Source organism: Epithele typhae (genome assembly GCF_022376455.1).
Source record: "Epithele typhae strain CBS 203.58 chromosome Unknown BXZ73scaffold_471, whole genome shotgun sequence".
NCBI classification, from domain to species: Eukaryota; Fungi; Basidiomycota; class Agaricomycetes; order Polyporales; family Epitheliaceae; genus Epithele; species Epithele typhae.
The window spans coordinates 1-17,332 of NW_025954662.1; the positions used below are offsets into that span (position 1 = coordinate 1).

The 17,332-nt window shown below is 58.5% G+C and overlaps 7 protein-coding genes across 7 annotated transcripts; 5 read left to right on the forward strand and 2 right to left on the reverse strand.

Moving 5' to 3' along the window:
* Positions 1-466: 466 nt before the first annotated feature.
* Positions 467-649, forward strand: BXZ73DRAFT_61833 (uncharacterized protein; the record flags this gene model as incomplete). Its single annotated transcript, XM_048021723.1, has 1 exon — positions 467-649. A coding segment is annotated over one exon (183 nt), but the record flags the coding sequence as incomplete, so codon positions are not given.
* A 244-nt stretch (positions 650-893) lies between these two features.
* On the reverse strand, positions 894-1,803 carry BXZ73DRAFT_61834 (GINS complex, Psf3 component; the record flags this gene model as incomplete). Its single annotated transcript, XM_048021724.1, has 6 exons — positions 894-967; positions 1,025-1,160; positions 1,263-1,308; positions 1,368-1,511; positions 1,570-1,628; positions 1,687-1,803. The coding sequence occupies 6 exons, from the start codon at positions 1,801-1,803 to the stop codon at positions 894-896; spliced, it is 576 nt and encodes a 191-aa protein (XP_047870562.1).
* A 299-nt stretch (positions 1,804-2,102) lies between these two features.
* On the forward strand, positions 2,103-2,592 carry BXZ73DRAFT_22461 (uncharacterized protein; the record flags this gene model as incomplete). Its single annotated transcript, XM_048017649.1, has 2 exons — positions 2,103-2,394; positions 2,462-2,592. Coding segments are annotated over 2 exons (423 nt in total), but the record flags the coding sequence as incomplete, so codon positions are not given.
* A 324-nt stretch (positions 2,593-2,916) lies between these two features.
* BXZ73DRAFT_85280 (uncharacterized protein) lies at positions 2,917-10,004 on the reverse strand (the record flags this gene model as incomplete). Its single annotated transcript, XM_048024010.1, has 25 exons — positions 2,917-3,102; positions 3,154-3,204; positions 3,262-3,533; positions 3,561-3,618; positions 3,671-3,950; positions 3,999-4,044; positions 4,097-4,385; positions 4,441-4,642; positions 4,708-4,755; positions 4,810-4,886; positions 4,941-4,961; positions 5,313-5,390; positions 5,634-5,693; positions 5,747-5,893; positions 5,944-5,977; positions 6,034-6,079; positions 6,104-6,286; positions 6,339-6,765; positions 6,819-7,376; positions 7,435-8,098; positions 8,125-8,585; positions 8,643-9,053; positions 9,119-9,589; positions 9,672-9,858; positions 9,943-10,004. 25 exons carry the CDS (start codon positions 10,002-10,004, stop codon positions 2,917-2,919), a joined length of 5,319 nt encoding a protein of 1,772 aa, XP_047870564.1.
* A 455-nt stretch (positions 10,005-10,459) lies between these two features.
* BXZ73DRAFT_61836 (GTP-binding protein) lies at positions 10,460-11,368 on the forward strand (the record flags this gene model as incomplete). Its single annotated transcript, XM_048021725.1, has 6 exons — positions 10,460-10,524; positions 10,579-10,689; positions 10,747-10,763; positions 10,825-10,970; positions 11,026-11,106; positions 11,168-11,368. 6 exons carry the CDS (start codon positions 10,460-10,462, stop codon positions 11,366-11,368), a joined length of 621 nt encoding a protein of 206 aa, XP_047870565.1.
* Positions 11,369-11,762: 394 nt separating this feature from the next.
* On the forward strand, positions 11,763-13,340 carry BXZ73DRAFT_94856 (uncharacterized protein; the record flags this gene model as incomplete). The annotated part of the gene is made up of 9 exons (XM_048026728.1): positions 11,763-11,937; positions 11,998-12,104; positions 12,216-12,416; positions 12,484-12,571; positions 12,630-12,775; positions 12,802-12,901; positions 13,006-13,089; positions 13,116-13,180; positions 13,239-13,340. The coding sequence occupies 9 exons, from the start codon at positions 11,763-11,765 to the stop codon at positions 13,338-13,340; spliced, it is 1,068 nt and encodes a 355-aa protein (XP_047870566.1).
* Positions 13,341-14,443: 1,103 nt separating this feature from the next.
* Positions 14,444-16,470, forward strand: BXZ73DRAFT_85282 (uncharacterized protein; the record flags this gene model as incomplete). The annotated part of the gene is made up of 5 exons (XM_048024011.1): positions 14,444-14,593; positions 14,793-14,816; positions 14,889-14,919; positions 15,050-15,495; positions 15,550-16,470. The coding sequence occupies 5 exons, from the start codon at positions 14,444-14,446 to the stop codon at positions 16,468-16,470; spliced, it is 1,572 nt and encodes a 523-aa protein (XP_047870567.1).
* Positions 16,471-17,332: the final 862 nt, after the last annotated feature.

Below are 17,332 nucleotides of genomic sequence, written 5' to 3' on the forward strand. Positions count from 1 at the left end.
CCTGGGTACTCGATAGAGTAGAGATGTGCAGTAGGGAGTGGGTGCGAGCGCGCCGAAGGAGGTTGGGAAGGAGAGCTTGAGGCGCGTGAGGGTCCTGTTTCCTGTGGAGGGAGAGTGGAGGGTCCTGCTTCAGGCTGTGTGTATTGCATATCCATGGAATGCCGATAGTGAGGTCGGAGCTGGAAGGGCACCGGTGAGGTAGGAAGGGTACAAGGCTGAGCGCTGAAGCGCTGAGGGCTCAAATCATGTGGCGCGTACGGCAAACGCGTCTCATCACGTGCAGCGCGTACGTGCTCTGTAGTAGCTAGTACTAGCCGCCCTAGCCTTAGTCGAGCTCTCTTCCCTCGTTTCACTCGTGCAGTGTACACCCGTTCCCATATTCTGCTCACACCCAAGCAATGGATCGAAACACCAAGCCAACAGAACCCGCATCCACAACTGCCCCGCCAGAAGATGGCTCCTGGGGCTCTTCTCCAACATTTTGACACCTGGCTCTTCACTCCACCCTACTTTCCTCCTCATGGTCGACGGGGCATTTGCTTTATTGCTGCTCGTCTTCCTTATGCTACTATGGCTTACAGGCGGAAGCATACACATTTACGTCCTCATATTCATTGGAGGATGTCTCTACGCGAGCACCAAGTGGTGAGTACCTTGTTTGCGTTGACAAGGAGAGGCGAGCTAAAGCCTTCGACTACGCTCAGGTTCATTTCCGAACTGCAGCAAGCAGGCGGGATCCTGGCTGTGAGGAATGCGGCTGATCCAATAGAAGACACGGCCTCTAAACTCAAGCAAGAGTGATATCTCCTCCCATTCGCTATCATAGCCTTCCGAAAAGGTGTCTCACTGAACAAACACCCCCGACATGCCATGAACCCAGACAACATACAATATCATCGACGACCTCGCTCGCTGGTCTCATACCACACCTTCGTCCGCCTCGCACTATCCTGCGCCAGCTGGAAGACTGAAAAAAGGAGCGGTCAGCACACTCAGAAAACGGGCAAGGTGACGAAAGACGTACGTTCCCGCTCGGTGACGTCCATCCCTTCTCGGAAAGCCGCAATGTCCGCGTCACCGCCGCGCGAGCCTCCTCCGGCCTGGATGGAAGCGAAATGTTGGGCTTGGTCGATCACTTCTGGGAGACGTGCGCGGAAGGTCTAGCGGTGCGCGAAGAGAGACGCGAGGACGCAGGAGGAAGCCCATAAGGGAAACGCGGGAGTTAACGTGCAGCACGAGGAGAGTGCGGGACAGGTTCTTACATCGGTCAAGACTTTAGACAGCGTTTCGGCCGGCTCGTCGTCCAATCTGTATGGCACGCGTCAACTGCTGGGTGCGACAACAAGTTGGCAATGGGAGCAGCCCACAGTTTCGCGACCATTCGTCCGAAGCCATACCAAGGACCTCCCTGGCCAACAAGCAAGGATAGGCGAACGCTCCGCGGCTCCGCATTCAACGCGTTTCGTACGCGGGCAGAGAAGGACTGAGGCAGGGTAAAATCCGCGTAATCTCTGCGAAATGCGAGACTGAGGTCATGGAGGCTGACATGAACCGATTGCACGCACTCACGAGTAGATGAGAATGTATGCCATCCACAGTGGTATTTGGACTTTGCTCAGAGCTTTAATCTGCCATGCAATCCCTTTACGCCTATCTTCCAATGCTTATGGCGATGTGTAGACTCACGTCACCAGTCTTTCCGCCATCCAGATGACCCATATCTGGGACGTCGACCTTGAAGGTGCACTGGATCTTCTGGTTCTCCGCAAGGATGGACTCGATGGAGTAGTAGTCATCATCCATGGTCGCTCCGGTCCACGCATAACGGTTTGATTTCTCGTCCGGCGGAGACCGTCGTAGGGTCGGAGACGATGTGGGGGCGCGAAGTGGCTCGGATCCGAGGAGTCTGAAGGACGCGCCGACGCGACGCGTCCGAGGGCGTGCGCCGAGTTTCCCATGCCCGCGCCTCGTTAGGTACCGACGCGGCGCCCGAGCCCCGCAGCCACTCTCACCTTGCTCCCCGTCATCGCAACCCTCCTCGTCCTCCCACTCGTATATCTCTCCGCCATGCTCGCCCGCGCCGCGCCCCACACGTACCCCTGACCCGCGTGCTCGCGATCCCGACCCTCCGCCTCGCGCACACTGCCGCACTACGTCACATCCCTGCCCTCGCGCCATCGCTCCCGCCTCGCCAGAGCCCCCAGAGCCAATGGCGGGCGCGCGAAGCCCTCCAGACCCGCGCCGCATTCTCGACGTCCTCACCGCGGCAGGCGGGCGAGGACCCGCACATGCAGGCGGTGTTCAACAACCAGCAGAAGTTCCTGCGGCTCATGCAGGACAAGCCGGAGGTGTTCGAGAACATGAAGGCGTTCGCGGAGATGCTCGAGCAGAACGGTACGTGGGCGTGTCGTGTGGCCGTGACCCGTGTGGGATGCGGAGGGCTGACGTGATGTTCGGGCAGGTGTGGATATTAAGTCGGGGAAGATACCCAATAAGATGGACATGTTCCGGCTCATGATGCGGGCGGACGTGCGAGAGCGCGCAATGAAGATGGTTGAGGCGTTCAAAGAGGCTGGCATTGACGTTCAGTCAAAGGTGTGTCGTACGTTTGCAGCCAGGAGCTCTATCTTTAACGTTCACGTCTTCAGGAGATGTTGGAGTCGCTTCTGCGATGCAGAGACAAATGAACCCCGAGGACAAGTAGAATCTCAGTCATTGCTCGCAGTTGGGCTGTATATTACTCTGCATTTTAGTTGGCTATCATATGGACACTCACTTGCCAACCACAAGCTCAGGTCCTCACGGCATGAGAGAATTGCACACATGGAGTGGAGCGCAAAGCATTCTGGACCAATTTCGGATAACAGCATACGATACACGTCCGGCAAACATCACTTGCCCCACAACCGGTTTCGACTAGTCATCGTGCTTCAAAGCGGAACCTTGAGTCGAAACCGTCCCGAAAGGTTCTTCGCCAGACAGAGGTTCATCGGCCACGCGCAGCTGCCGCATCACCTGCTCGCGGCGAAGCCACTTCTCCTCCGGGACAAAGTACCAGCTAGCGATACCAAAGATGGTAACTGCTCCGAGGATCACTCCGGCCTGAGATTGGGAGGTCAGAACAGAATGGCGCGTATTGCACTTATTACGCACAAAGTTGAACGTTTCGGCAGTCACGGGGAAGGAGAAAGGCGAGACTTGGACCTGAACAAACACGAGCAAATCAGCATGCAACCTGTAGTCAAACTCAAGAAGACATACCGCGAAGATTAGCGCGTTGAAAAGCACGGTCGAAACGTAGAATGGCGTGCGCCAGCGACCCAGGAAGAAATGCGACCCCTTAAAGTCGTTGGGTGTCATCGTGAGCCGGAGGAGAGCGATCAAGCCGTACGCGGCCGTCGTAGGAATGCCTCCAGCAGAGATGAGGGACGTGAATGCGACCTGACTGGGTAGGATAGTGCACAGGATGGCAGCGCCGAAGATGAACATCACGGTAACCGCATTGCGAGGTTGCTTTGCGCTGTCGACACGGCCTATCCAGGACGACATGGGGAGCACACCATCACGTGCAACGGCGAATATTAGCCTGGAGGCAGCCACAATGGCGACACTGGTACTCTGGGAAGAACTGTGAGATGGTTATCAACAGGTCTGGTTGATCTCCACATACCAGGATGAGACCAAGAGAGGCAATGGCAGTCATGACGACGCTTCCTCCCTTGCCGAGGGCGAGCGCATAGATCTGGACGAAAGGTTGAGGGGCGGTGAACAGCGTGTCGTCCAGGTCGGGTGTGCAGAACAAGAAGAGGATCGTGGTCACGAATCCCATAACGCCTGTGGCGATCACGCTGGTGATGATCCCGCGTCCTGCAACCACACTGGCGTTCTTGGTCTCTTCGGCAACATGTCCGGAGGCATCGAAACCGATCATGGTACCGGCGGTGAACAAGCTGATAATGGGTCAGACGGGGGTTATGAGACATAAGAGGATCACAAACAAGGAAAGGATCCAGTTCCATCCTGCGGGCGCACCCGTGCCATTGTCTACAAGTATGGTATGAGCCAACGTCACGGCTGTTTTGAATACGCTACTCACTGGTCATCGTAAACACTTCTTTGGCGGAGCGGAAACCGTACGTCCTCGAAACCCCGATCGGCAGCCATGTGACGCAGAGCAGGAAGTCGAGAGCGTAGATGGCCATTGAGAGCTTGAAGACCGCGGAGTACAACCTAGGAGGCAGATAGTTGATAGCAATGGACACCATGAGGATGCCTTCGGACACCGCCCAAATGAGGGCTCGCCACTTGATGTTGTCATTGCTAACGCCCCCAGGAAAATCAATCTCCCACACGGCAAGCTGGGACACGATATAATTCGCGGTTGTCTGCGAACATATGAGTAACATGTATACGTACGGTTTAGCCTAGTAAGCAACACACCTGACAATTTCCGGCTGCAAAGGTCATCCAAGCGGTGCACGACCACCATGCGACGACGAACCCGAAGAAGCGAGCATACTTCGGACCCGCACTTTCAGCAGACCAGATATAAATCGAACCGCTGAGGGGGAGCGCAGAGCAGATCTCCGCGAGGACCGCCGCGGTGATGAACATAAATATCATCGAGATGATGTATGACGACCTACACACGTGATAGAGCATTGTCAGTAAATTGAGCTGATGACCCCAATTTTTCAGAGATCGTACCAGATGGCAGCAGGACCGCCGGCGAGCAGGCCGAGGAAGAAACCGGATCTGCGTAGTCGTCAGAACCTTCATCTAAGAATGAATACCACAGGCAGCTGTTACCGAACGCCGCCGATGAAGTTCATCGCGACAAAGCTTGCCGCAAAACTTTCGACGAAGTGCCAACTTCTGTGCAGTTGCTGAACACAAGAAATCAGCCTATTTGTTCAGAGCCACACCGTCCCGCAACAAACCTGCTTGTATCCGAGCTTGCGCTGATTGAAGGAAAAATTAAATCGAGGTCAGTACATCTGCCAGTGCTCCCCAGGAAGAATCCCAGGGAGCGAATAAAAGATGCGACACTGGGGGCTTCCCTACGCAGGTTTGAGCGCTGATCAGGTTCGAACGGTGTAATCTCAACCCTTCCCGGTCGCCATGCACCTGCGCTAGGACCCATCCTCGGGCGCCCAGCAGACAGAAGGTGTGCACGGCAGACTCGCAGGAGAGGATACCCGTAGCCGCACCAGTTCACAACTAGAAGATGACGTTACCGAAGGTAAGTCTCAGCATGACCCATTCCTGCACAGTTCGTCCCTTGGCGTGCATCTCCCTCGGCCGTTAATCACCAGTTTGAGCTCGTCTTCATCGAGACCGGCGACGGAAGAACTTTCGGCGTCGAAAGCCGCGGCGGGCGTGACGGTGGCCTCGTGTTGGGTGGGCATTGTATGCAGAGAAGAGAAGGAGGCGGGAGCAGAGGACGGAGAAATAGAGCGATCGATCATTGCGTTATAAGTACAGCGTGTTATGTAACGCCTTCCCACACTTCGCTCGTACAACAGTTATCTCACACTAGCCTACACATCATACCAGGCACTCACTGGACGTTGAGACGCTGGGATCAGGTACGGGGTCAGCCAGATTCTCAAAAGCACTGGGCAGGCACTCACAGGCTTGAGCGCCTTGATGAGCAGCCACTCTTCATTCGTGACGTCAGTCTTGAACGAAGACTTGGGTAGAGGTGAGCGCGGTCGATCGGCGACATACAAACAGCGCGACACACCTTCAGGACGTCAATACTCTGTCGTGTGATGTGCGAGTAGAGCTCGTCCTTTTCGTCGAAATGCCTGCCGAACATCTTCGCTGACTGGTATACCGCATGCTCGATCTTGACCGCGACACCACCACCGGCCTGGGTCTTCTTGACAATCTGCAAAAGGTCAGGACAACAGCGACACACTGGAAGCGCATTGAACGTACCTCTAAGGATTTGTGGTTGATCTCTAACGAGGTGCTACAGCAAAGGGTGAGCAATTGTTCCTCGCTGCCAAGCAAGATGCGAGCACGTACATCTTGCCAAGGTCGATGATCTCCTTCTTGTTCGTCTCCGGGTCAACTTTGACAACGCAAAGAGGCGTACCGACACGCAATGTGCCATCGAGAATGTCCACACCCAGAATGATCGGGTCGCGCTTCGCGAAACAGGCGATAGTCTTGAGACGACACGGCCACACGGCCTGCGGCGCGGCGTCCTTCCGCTTCGCCTCCATGATCTCCTGGTTGTACGCAGTGAACGCATCGAAGAGATGGTAAATGATGTCGGCTGCATCCACATCCGTCAGCATCTTCACATCTCTAGTCGGAAAGACACTCACCCCTGAATAGCCTGATGCCCATTTCCTCTGCCAACTTCTCCGCCTCCTTGTCGACAGTGACGTCGAAGCACAGGATACACGCGAGCTCCTTCGCCTTCTCCAGCATGGTCGACGCGCGCATGATGTCCTTCTTGTGCACGGGGCCGATGTTGATTCCAGACACGGGGATCTTGGACGACTTGAGGAAGTCGAGCAAGGCCTCGAGTGACCCGAGCGTGCTCGCCTGCACGCACACACCGCGCCCGGACTTGTCGATGGAGTTGAGCAGCGTGGTTAGGTCGGACATGACCTCGTCCGTCAGGTCATCTTCGTCGTCGTCGGGCCCGCACACGAGCAGACGCGAGCCGGCAATGGCCTTGTCGAGGTCGGGGGCGACAATCTTGATACCGAGCGCGGCCTTAACTGATTTGTGGTGGACGTATGCAGACTACGAGGAGCTGGTTAGTAGTGTTCACCTAATGCAATAGCCGTAGAATGTACCTTGATACGCAGCTCACGGAGAGGCTGCGGTGTGAGCAATGCACGGACTTGAGTGACGATGGGCCCGTTGAGACCGCAAATCACGATCTTGTCTCCTTCGTGCAAATAACCGTTCGACAAGACGACATCGATGGTCGTACCCAGACCTTCGATGACCTTGACCTCGAGCACCGTACATTCGAGCTCGGCGATGTACATCAGCCGGTCGCTCATGCGCTGCTGCGTCAGGTTGACAAGGAGCATGATCATGTCTGGCACACCCTCGCCAGTTATGGCCGAGGTGGGCACAATCGAGACGTTGCGCGCGAAGTTCTTGTTCTCGTAGTAGAGCACGGCGTTGAGACCCTGCTCGGCGAACGCGAGAATGATCTTTTTGGACATGTCTTCGAACTGGCGCTGCACGCCCTGGTTCTGCTTCGCGAGGGAGCTCCGGAAGTCGTTGTCAGGCGTCGCATCCCAACCGTAGATACGGTCGATCTTGTTAAGGGCAACTATGAACGGCGTCTTGCGGTCACGGAGGAGGCGGAGAGACTCAAGCGTTTGGGGCTCGAGACCATGCTATTATATTCGTCATCAGTGAAGCCCTCAACCCCTTCACCTCGGTGAGGTCACGCACCATGATGTCGACGACAAGGATGGCGATGTTACAGAGAGAGCTACCACGGGTACGCAAGTTGGTGAACGACTCGTGTCCGGGAGTGTCGATAACCAAGAGACCGGGGATCTTGTACTCCTGCGAGCCGTCCCTGTTCATGACGGCCGTCTTCGTCTTGATGGCATCCACTGGGAAGTACGTCGCACCAATCTGCTGCGTAATACCACCCGCTTCTCCCTCCTGCACGTTCGTCTGCCGAATCTTATCGAGAAGCTTCGTCTTTCCCGTGTCGACGTGTCCCAGGATACAGCAAATCGGACTCCGGAGGTCGTCCTTGTTCCGCTCCGCCAACGCCTTCTCATGGGCCGCTTGCCGGCGCGCTGCCGCCTCCGCCTTACGCTGCGCCGCCATCTTCTGGGTTTGGGTCAGGCCGTCGTCGCTATCCTCCTCTGAGCTGTCCTCGTCGGATGAGTCCTCGTCCTCGTCGTCTTCGTCCGAGGACTCTTCTTCTGACGATTCCTCCTCCTCCTCCACCTTCTTCGTAGCGGGCTTATCGCCTCCATTAGCAGGCTTCGCCACCGGTGTGGCTTTTGCAGGAACAGCCTTGGCGCCACCGTTCGCCGCTTTGACCGGCGCGCCCTTCACGGGAGCAGCCTTCGTTGGAGCAGGGGCAGCCTTGGACGAGCTGTTGGCTGGAGCTGCTTTGGATACGGGGGCAGGTTTCGTCGGTGGTGCTTTTCCTCCTCGTCGCTGTCCGCATCCCACGAGTCCTTTACGGCTTCCTTCTTCTCCTGCTCCTCATCGCTGCTCGCCTCCCAGTCATCCTTGACGTCGTCGTCCGCTTCGGATGCAGGAGCTTCGGGAGCCGCAGCAGAGGGTGCCGGGGCAGGTTCCGGAGCGGGCGAAGGAGAGGCCTCGCGCACGGGCGAGGGATCGCGCGTGCCGGGATGGCTGTTGGTCTGCGTTCCTGCCGCGCTGGCTGGGGCCTTTTTCTTCTTGCGGTTGTCGTACACGACGCGCTTGGGGGCCGGACCGCTGCCACCCTGCTGTAGGCCTTCGATCTGGACGCCAGAGGCAAGGAGGGCCTGCTTCCGGAGCTCTACAGCGCGCTGCTCTTCCTTCTGCTTCTTGGTGAGCAACCGGCCCTCCTTCTTCGCGATCTCGCGCTTGGCCTGGATGAACGCTTGGGATTAGGAAGGTGAATGGACATTCGAGGGAGCGGGACGGACCTTCTCCTTCTCCTTCTTCCTCTGCTTCTCTTCCTCCTTCTTGCGAGCCTCTTCCTCGGCAATCCTCTCCTCTTCCTCTATCCGTTTCCGCTCTTCTTCTTCCCTCCTCCTCGCCTCCTCTTCCAGCCTCTTCTTCTCCTCCATCAGCGCCTTCAGTGCGCCGATACCACCGCCGGCTTTCTTCTTCGCAGGTGCAGGTGCAGGCTCATCGTCTTTCTTCGCCTTCTTCTTCTTCTTTTTCTTTTTGTCACCTCCACCCCCACCGGCTGCTTCGTCGCCCTCGTCGTCGTCATCTCCTTCTGCGGCGGGGGCGGGAGGTGCTGGTTCTGAAGGTGCGGGTGCGGGTGCGGGTGCTGCCTCATTGTCGCCAGCTTGAGCTTTCTTCGCAGCGGCTTGCTCCTTTTTCTTCGCCTGTATAACAGCAGATTACACACCGGTCGCAAGAAAGGCACGGATGAATCGCCTTAAATACACACCTTTTCTCTCTCCTTCTTCAGCTTCTCCTTCTCCTTTTTGGAGAGAACTTTTGGGCCCGCATCTTCCGCCGCATCCTCTTCGAGCTCCTTGTCCGCTACGGCAGGTGAAGGCGCCGCCTCGGCGGGAGTGGCAGGCGTCTCGGCTACATCCCAATCAGCCCTCGTGCTGAAGCCTCCCGTGTGCAACGGAAAGTACTCACCAGGCCTCTCCTCCTCGTCCTCCTTCTCCTCGTCCTGCGCCTTGCCCTTCTTCTTCCCTTTCTTCCCTTTCTTGCCCTTCTCCTTTACCGGGCCCCACTCCTCGTCGGCGATCTCATCTGCCGTCATCTGCACGCCCGCCTTGGGTGCGGCGGCCTCGCCGTCCTCGCCTCCTGCCGGGGCATCCTCGAACTCGAGTGCACTGAACCCGCCCTTCTTCTTGTCCTTCTTCTTATCCTTCTTGCCCTTCTGCGTCGCCGCCTTGATCGTAGACTGTCGAACGCGAGTCCACGGACGGGGAGAGTGACCACGCACAAGTCAGACGACATCCTGTAGCAAAGAAGCCACGGCGCACCATCAGCCCACCGAAATCCCCCTCCTCATCTTCCTCCGCGGCCTCGCCATCCTCCATGCCCAGGGCTGCGAACACAGAGGACGCACCGGCCTTGCCCTTGCCCTTCGGCGCGCTGAAGTCCTCATCCGATGCGTTACCCGCGTCTGCAACGGGATTGTTGCCTGCGACGGACGTGCCCGCCTTTTCCCTGGACGAGATCGAGGACGCATGAGATCAGATCCTCGTGCGCACCGCGGAAGGAGAGGGCCCGATGAAGGTGCAAAGGACGTACCAGAAGTCGTCGTCGTCGTCGTCCTGCTTCTTTCCCTTCTTTCCCTTGTTCTTTGGGGCCATCCCTACAACGATCGGTGCAAGGCTTTTCGTGTGTATGCGTGGGGCGTCTGGGGACGGAGGAGTAACGAGGCCCGTGGGGGGTGTGAGGAAAGGAATGAAGTGCAGCCGAGCCTGAAAGTTCCTAGCAGGCGGATCGCGGTTCCGGCTGGAAGCGCTTGAGTCAAGTACTAGTTCACTAGTCAGGCCTATCCTCCTCTCTACCAGTGACTACTACAATCCACACCATCTCGCATTTACCCATTGAATCTTTCAGGCCTTCGAAGCTTCACATACTTTGGTGCATATACGGAGACGTAGTGTTCTGTGCCCAGTCCGAGGACGTCAGTGACTCCGAGAACGCCTCGAGCTCGAACGTCAATCCGCGCCTGTGATGTGAGCAATACCTAGTTCGCTTTACCGCAGGCTCCGCACGACATTGACGGCTATTCCCAGCCACATACATCGCGTCTCTCGACATGGGCCTGCTGACAATCATCCGTAAGAACCGCCAGAAAGAGAAAGAGATGCGCATCCTGTTCTTGTGCGCCAGAGATCGCTTCTCGATAGTACGCGCCTGACCGTGACCGCTCCGCAGGGGTCTGGACAATGCCGGGAAGACGACGATCCTCAAGAAGCTCAACGGCGAGGACATCATGGGCATCAGCCCCACCCTCGGCTTCAACATCAAGACGTTCGTGCATGGCAAGTGAGCACGCTCCCACCCTTCTCTCGCAGCACACTGACGCAAACTCCTGGTGCGCAGATACACCTTGAACATCTGTACGTCACTCAACGCGATGCCAGCACTGTGGATATGGTGTGCTGACTGCTTTTTTGCCAGGGGACGTCGGAGGTCAGCGTACGCTGAGACCATACTGGCGAAACTACTTTGAACAGACAGACGCACTCGTCTGGGTCGTCGACTCGGGCGACCGCATGCGCATGCAAGACTGCAAGGAGGAGCTTCACAGCCTCCTGCAGGAGGACGTAAGTGTCCATGCGATGTCCGTTTGTAATTCTGACGGTGGCCCCCTTTGTGCAGCGACTGGCAGGCGCGTCTTTGCTCATCTTCGCCAACAAGCAAGACATACAAGGCTCGATGTCGAGCGCAGAAATTCGCGATGTGAGTATCGCGCACGGCATAGAACGCTTGACTGCGCCCTGCTTCTGACGTGATTCCATAGGCTCTGGATCTTCCCTCGATCAAGTCGCACCAATGGAAGATCCTGGCATGCAGCGCAGTCACAGGACTGAACCTGGTCGAGGGGCTCGACTGGGTAGTGGGCGATGTTGCGAACCGACTGTACTGCTCGTCCACCGAGGCCTCGACCGGCGCGCGGCAGCCGAGCGGATCCGCTGTGTCGTCAGCAGTTGCGGTTGGGTGACGGGATGAAGACAGGGAGTCCTCAGGGAGAACGACGCCCGGTCTTCTATTTCCAACCATGTCCCGCGTGTAATCTGCAGTACGGTGACCCAGGAAGCCTTGCAATTGGACTGATCCCTCCCCAACGTTCAGGTCACGACTGCCCCACTCGCTTCCGCCTGGGGAAGCTGCGTGGGAATGCCCCCGCCTGGCGCATGCAATTGGAGATTGTCGCACGCAGGCAGCGCGCCGGTGGGTGGCTTCCCCCGGATGCTTTTCAATATCTTGAGACGAGGGCGGGGACCGGGCCCGAAGGGCGATCGTTTTAATTCGCAGTGGGCGAGCCGTTGGCGCACCGGGTCTTCCTCTTCCTCCTCCTTCTCCTCTGCCGTACGCATCACCCACCTCGTCCAACCATGCGCACCCCGAAGGTGCTCAAGGAAGCGTGGGCGCTGCTGCGCCGCGTGCGCTGGTTCAACCTTGCGATCCTCACCATCACTCCCGCCTTGGGTGTGTACGGCGCCGCACACACGCCGCTGCGCGCCCCGACGCTGGTCTGGGCGGCCGCGTACTACGTGATCTCCATGCTCGGTCCGTTCTCCCCGTTCTCCCCTCCTTCCCCCCGCCCTCGTTCATCCCCTCCGCGCACAGGAATCACTGCGGGCTACCACCGCCTGTGGTCACACCGCTCGTACACGGCTTGCGCCGTGCTCGAGTACGCGCTCGCGATCATGGGCGCGAGCGCCGTCCAAGGCTCTGTCTTTTGGTGGGCCCGCGGCACCGCTCGCACCACCGCTACACGGACACCGCGTTGGACCCGTATAACTCAAAGCGCGGACTGCTGTATGCGCACATCGGCTGGATGCTAGTGCCCCACGCGTGAAGCCGGGCCGGCCGACATCGCCGACCTCAGGAAGAGCACGGTCGTGCAGTGGCAGCACCGCTGGTACTTCGCGCTCGTCGCCGTCGTGGGCTACGCGCTACCCGCGCTCGTCGCTGGCCTGGCCTGGCGCGACTGGCGCGGCGGGTGGGTGTATGCGGGGCTTTGGAGGATCACGTTCGTGCACCATGTGCGTCCCGCTTCTCCCTTCGCGCATGCGTGCCCAGCCGATCGCACGTCCTTCCTTTTCCGCTCAGTCGACGTTCTGCATCAACTCCATCGCGCACTACTTCGGCGACAGCCCGTTCGACGACCGGAAGACGTCTCGCGACCACTTCCTCTCCGGTACGCCGCTCCGCCGTCTCTCCGTCCGCGCGCTCACCCGGCCCCCGCGCCCGCGTAGCGATTCTCACCATGGGCGAGGGCTACCACAACTTCCATCACCAGTTCCCGATGGACTACCGCAATGCCGTGCGCTGGTACCAGTTCGACCCCACCAAGTGGTTTATCGCCGCCTGCGCCGCGCTCGGGCTCGCCTCCAACCTCCGGGTCTTCCCGCAAACGAGATCGCCAAGGGCGCGCTCGCGATGCAGCTCAAGCGCCTCAAGCGCCTCCAGGACGGCCTCGCGTGGCCCGGACAGGTCGACGACCTCCCCGTGCTCGGCTGGGATGCCTGTGAGTGTGTTCTTCGGTGCGGTCGGCACCGACAGGGCCGGAACATGCGCACGGCTGATGGCTCGAATGCCCGTTTGACCTCACTTGTGACTTCTTGTGGGAAGTTCAACAGGAGGCAGAGAAGCGCGCGCTCGTTATCGTGTCCGGCTTCATTCATGACGTCGAGCCGTTCCTGGACGAACATCCGGGTGGGAGGGCGCTGTTGGAGGGACAGAAGGCAAGGACGCAACGGCCGCGTTCTGCGGAGGAGTATACGAGCATGGAAATGCGGCACATAATGTACGTGGTTCTTGCCTTGCTCGCGCTGTTCAAGAGGTGTTCACGCAGTGGTTTGAAGCTGCTCTCCATGATGCGAGTGGGGGCTCTCTTAGGAGGCGTCGAGCATGTGAAGGCAGTATCACCAGGAGAGAGGCTGAAGATCATAGAGCGCCTGAATTAATAGGTGAGCCTTCAGCTCAGCGCTGAGCGCTGCTAGCACTGATAAATGCATTCGTGGTATCACAGAGAAAAAAGTGCGATGAATTCCATGCATGAAATTGTCCGGTAGCCGTAATACAATCTCTTTGTGTTACGTGCGCCCGACTTTAAGATCACCTTCAGGTCACACCCTCGCTTTACACTTAAAATGACTTGTAGCCCTAGGTCTAGCTCCTGCCTCGGCTTCAGCACCATCCCTTTCGACGCCGATGTCTCCTGCCGCCCGTTCATCCCGCTTTCCGCCTCGCCCTATCCGCCTCGGTAGCGCCCCCAGATGCGGACCGTCCGACCACACCAAACCGCCCAGGAGCAGCGAGCGTCCGGCAGCACGCCCACCGCTCAACCCGGCGTGCGCCCGCACTCGCCGTCTCCATCGAGCACCGCCAGTTCCACTCATCGACATACCCTAGAAGCGTATGTACCAGCCATCGAGGCGTCTAGCAGTGCGCCACTAGGAGTGCATCCCCCACGAGCGAAGTTCCCGCATGAAGCAGACGCTGAGCCCCGCGCGCTCGCACCAGTCGACGGAGACCCAGAGGTGGATTCTGCTTGCATAGGCAGCAACCTCGGCCGTATCGTAGTGCCTGTGCTTAGTCATCGTGTAGCTGCTAGTCCGTCATCCCGCACTCGCCTCACGCGTTTGCCCTTCCCCACCGTGACCTCGCCCTCTTCCTCGCGTCCGTCTGTACTCGCCTCCCGGTGCCAATAGGGATCAACCGCGCCGCATCGATTGCCTTTACCCTCTTCCGAGCCGCCGACGTCTAACAGAAGGCGGAGGGCTCGAGCGCGGACGACTCTGTGAGCATATCCAGCAACACTCTGCGACGGAGGACCTGGGGTCCGGCGCCGAAGGGCAAAGCCAATGGGTGGTGATGGGCGTAAGAGTGTGACAGCTCTGGTTCCCAGGAGTGTATATAGCCGAAGGCGAGGATCCAGGCATGGCTTCCCAGCTGAGGGATTGATCAAGAAGACGCGGGGCTGGCGCCCGTCGGGGGTTAGACAAGACGCCGAGCGGAAAGTTTGTGTCTTGTATTGTGTAACGCCGCGCAGTTCAGACAATCCCCTATGCCCCGCCTCCTCGTCTACTATTTTGATGCCGACCGCTACGAACCCGTCTTTTTGCCCGAATGGGATTGCCTGATGGGCCTTGTGGACTTCTTCAACACTAAATATGGGCAGTGGGGCACCGAAGCAAGAAATACCCAGTACATCGTTGTGAGTCTTACGACATCGAGTTTGGATCCCGGCAGCACTGATGCGCATACACTTGAGGCGCAAGGTATAGAACCCAATCCTGAAGAGAGTCTGCGTGAACGTGTCATCAACTATCTGAAAGCCGGGCCCCACGAGGAGGTTAGGTACGACACCTTTGCTGTCGAATTCAAGAATTTTCCGCACTTCGATGGGACTCTAGACCTCATCTTACGAGGCGCTCCCGGTACGTTCGTTCGCTCGAGCTTCCCACGGATATCGCTGAGACATCGCAGTTTCTCTTTCTCGATACCACAAGCTCGCTCCGCTCCCTGCGACGTTCAAGAAGGGTACGCTTTCCCTTCAATGTTGGCGGGCTATGTCTTGCTCACTGATGCACAGACCTTGACGATGCCCACCGACGGCTTTCAAGGGGCAAGTTGCCGTCCCCATCTTCACATAAATATTCTCTCTGTGAAGATGCTGTCGTCGAGAAGGTGACGGGGGAAGTCGATCTCGTGTATGGCCGTCCGCATGAGACGTATGGCCCCCCGATCGCGTTCTTCGACCCTTCCATCGCCCGCTTAAAACAGGATCTCCGCAACCCTACTACCACGCGAGAGGAGCGAATCGAACTGTTCCCCCTCTGTGACAAGTTAGTAAAAGTCGCTTCCAAGTTCTACTCCAACGAAATCGAACATTCAGTTGCTGTGACACCGTGCATCGCGGCGCTTTTCCCTGGTCATACCGTCATTGCGCAGTCGGCTACCGGAGGAGGCAGATCTTGTGCCCATATCCGGTGGTGTGTCCCATCTACCGACGACCCGTTGTTGCACTACGCCGTGCTCGAGTTGAAGAATGAACGCGGGGGAAGAGGCGATGCTCGGTTCCAGGCCCTCAACCGTTACAAAACATTGATCAAGAAGGTACATCTACTACGTCCCTATTTTCCTGCGAGCATCGCTGACTCTGACGCTCAGGCTACAGATCAAAACTACCACAATCACACGAACTTCCCGGCTCTCATCCTCACGCTCACCGCGAACGTCTTGTTCATCGAGGCCGCACTGTACACCGATACCATCTACTGCGAATTCCTCTCGATGCTCAACCTATCCCTCCCGTTCGAGGCCGTCGAGTTCAGTCGCCGTGTTGTGGATGTGATGGCTGCCGTGCGGCGATGCCTAAACAGCCTCCGAGACACATACGGCAGTCTTCACGCGGACCGTCATGAAGACCGTCCCCCCGTCCCCCCTCTGGGCCACTTCTTCCCTCGGCCCACCGCCCTAGCCGACACCGAGCACCCCGAAGTCACACCCCGCGCCCTGCCAGAGGGCCTGGAGTTTATCTGCCGACTGGACCACCTCGGCGCACCCGTCCGCGGACTGGCGCTGGACCCGAGCACCCGCAGGTGCAACCCGATCTACCTCGCCGGGCTGCACGGGACGCCGGTGCTCGTCAAGTTCACGGAGCGGTACAACATCGACGCGCACGAGATGCTCGTCGCGCCCGGCCTCGCGCCGCCCGTGCACCACTTCGCGCGCATCGTGGGCGGGTACGTGGTCGTCATGGAATACGTGCCCCCCGAGCGGGGCCGCGACCTCACCGACGGGAAGCCCGCGGGTGCGAGGGCGGAGGTCGCGAGGGCGCTCCGCATCCTCCACGACGCCGGCATCGTGTTCGGGGACCTCCGGGAGCAGAACGTGCTGTATATCCCCGCGACGGGCGACGGCGATCCCGCCCGGACGTGGCTCATCGACTTTGATTGGGCGGGCGAAGCGGGCGTGGCGGAGTACCCGCCCAGGATGAATCCCTCGGTGACTTGGGCGGCTGGGATGGTACCTGGGGCGCCGATGAAGGTCGAGTGTGACGAGGAGATGTTTGAGATGATGTTCTCTTGAGGGTTCGCATGGTCCTTTTGTACGGACTGTCCTTGTTCATCAGACACATTGGAAGCCTGAAGATATGCATCACCACGGCCGAACTACGCTACGCGGTGCGCTGTTGTCGTTTGGTGTGCCTTCCAGGTTGAACAAAGAGCCTAGAAGTTGCGCGGCCGCGATAGCGGCGGACTATCGAGACGCGCAGTCCTTGCGCCGCTCGTGAGAGAAGCAAACGCAGCGAGAGGAGCGCGGTAGACTCACTCCTCTCACCTTCGCGCCAGGGAAACATCGGTGGCCAGAGCCGGGTGATCACGAATCCATGCAGTCGGAAGCAAAGACTCCCCCGCGCAAGCGCGGCGGGAGATTATCATACATTCTGACAGTGTGGTCGGAGTAATAGTAGCAAGACACCGGGGCGATTAGGCTCCCCTCTATGCAGGTAAGTATGTGCTAATCAGGTATAATATAGTAATGCAACACGGGCCACCCGCGTGCCGACGTGGGCTGCTTTCGTTTGACGTCGTCAGCCGCCTCCCTCTCCAAGCCAGCCTAGTGGAGGGAGCGAGCTGCGCACCCCACCCACACCGAGGGCCGCGACGCGACGCGGACCCTCCATATCCATCGAAGGGTCAGGTATCAACAAAGGAGCGAGCGCGTCCAGCCTCGTCCGTGCGAGGGGTACAGGATAGCCTGTGAGCGACGCTCGCATATGCGCGTGCGTGCAAGAGAGCACGGACGCTCCAGCGCATAGGCGCAGGGCGTACGAATCGACGAGAGCACAGCTGAGGGGAGAGGGAGAGGTAGAGGGGAGAGCAAAAAATCGCAGAGCAAGGGGTATCGCGCGCCTTACGGCAGGTCGTTCAGCATCCGCCGCGCGACG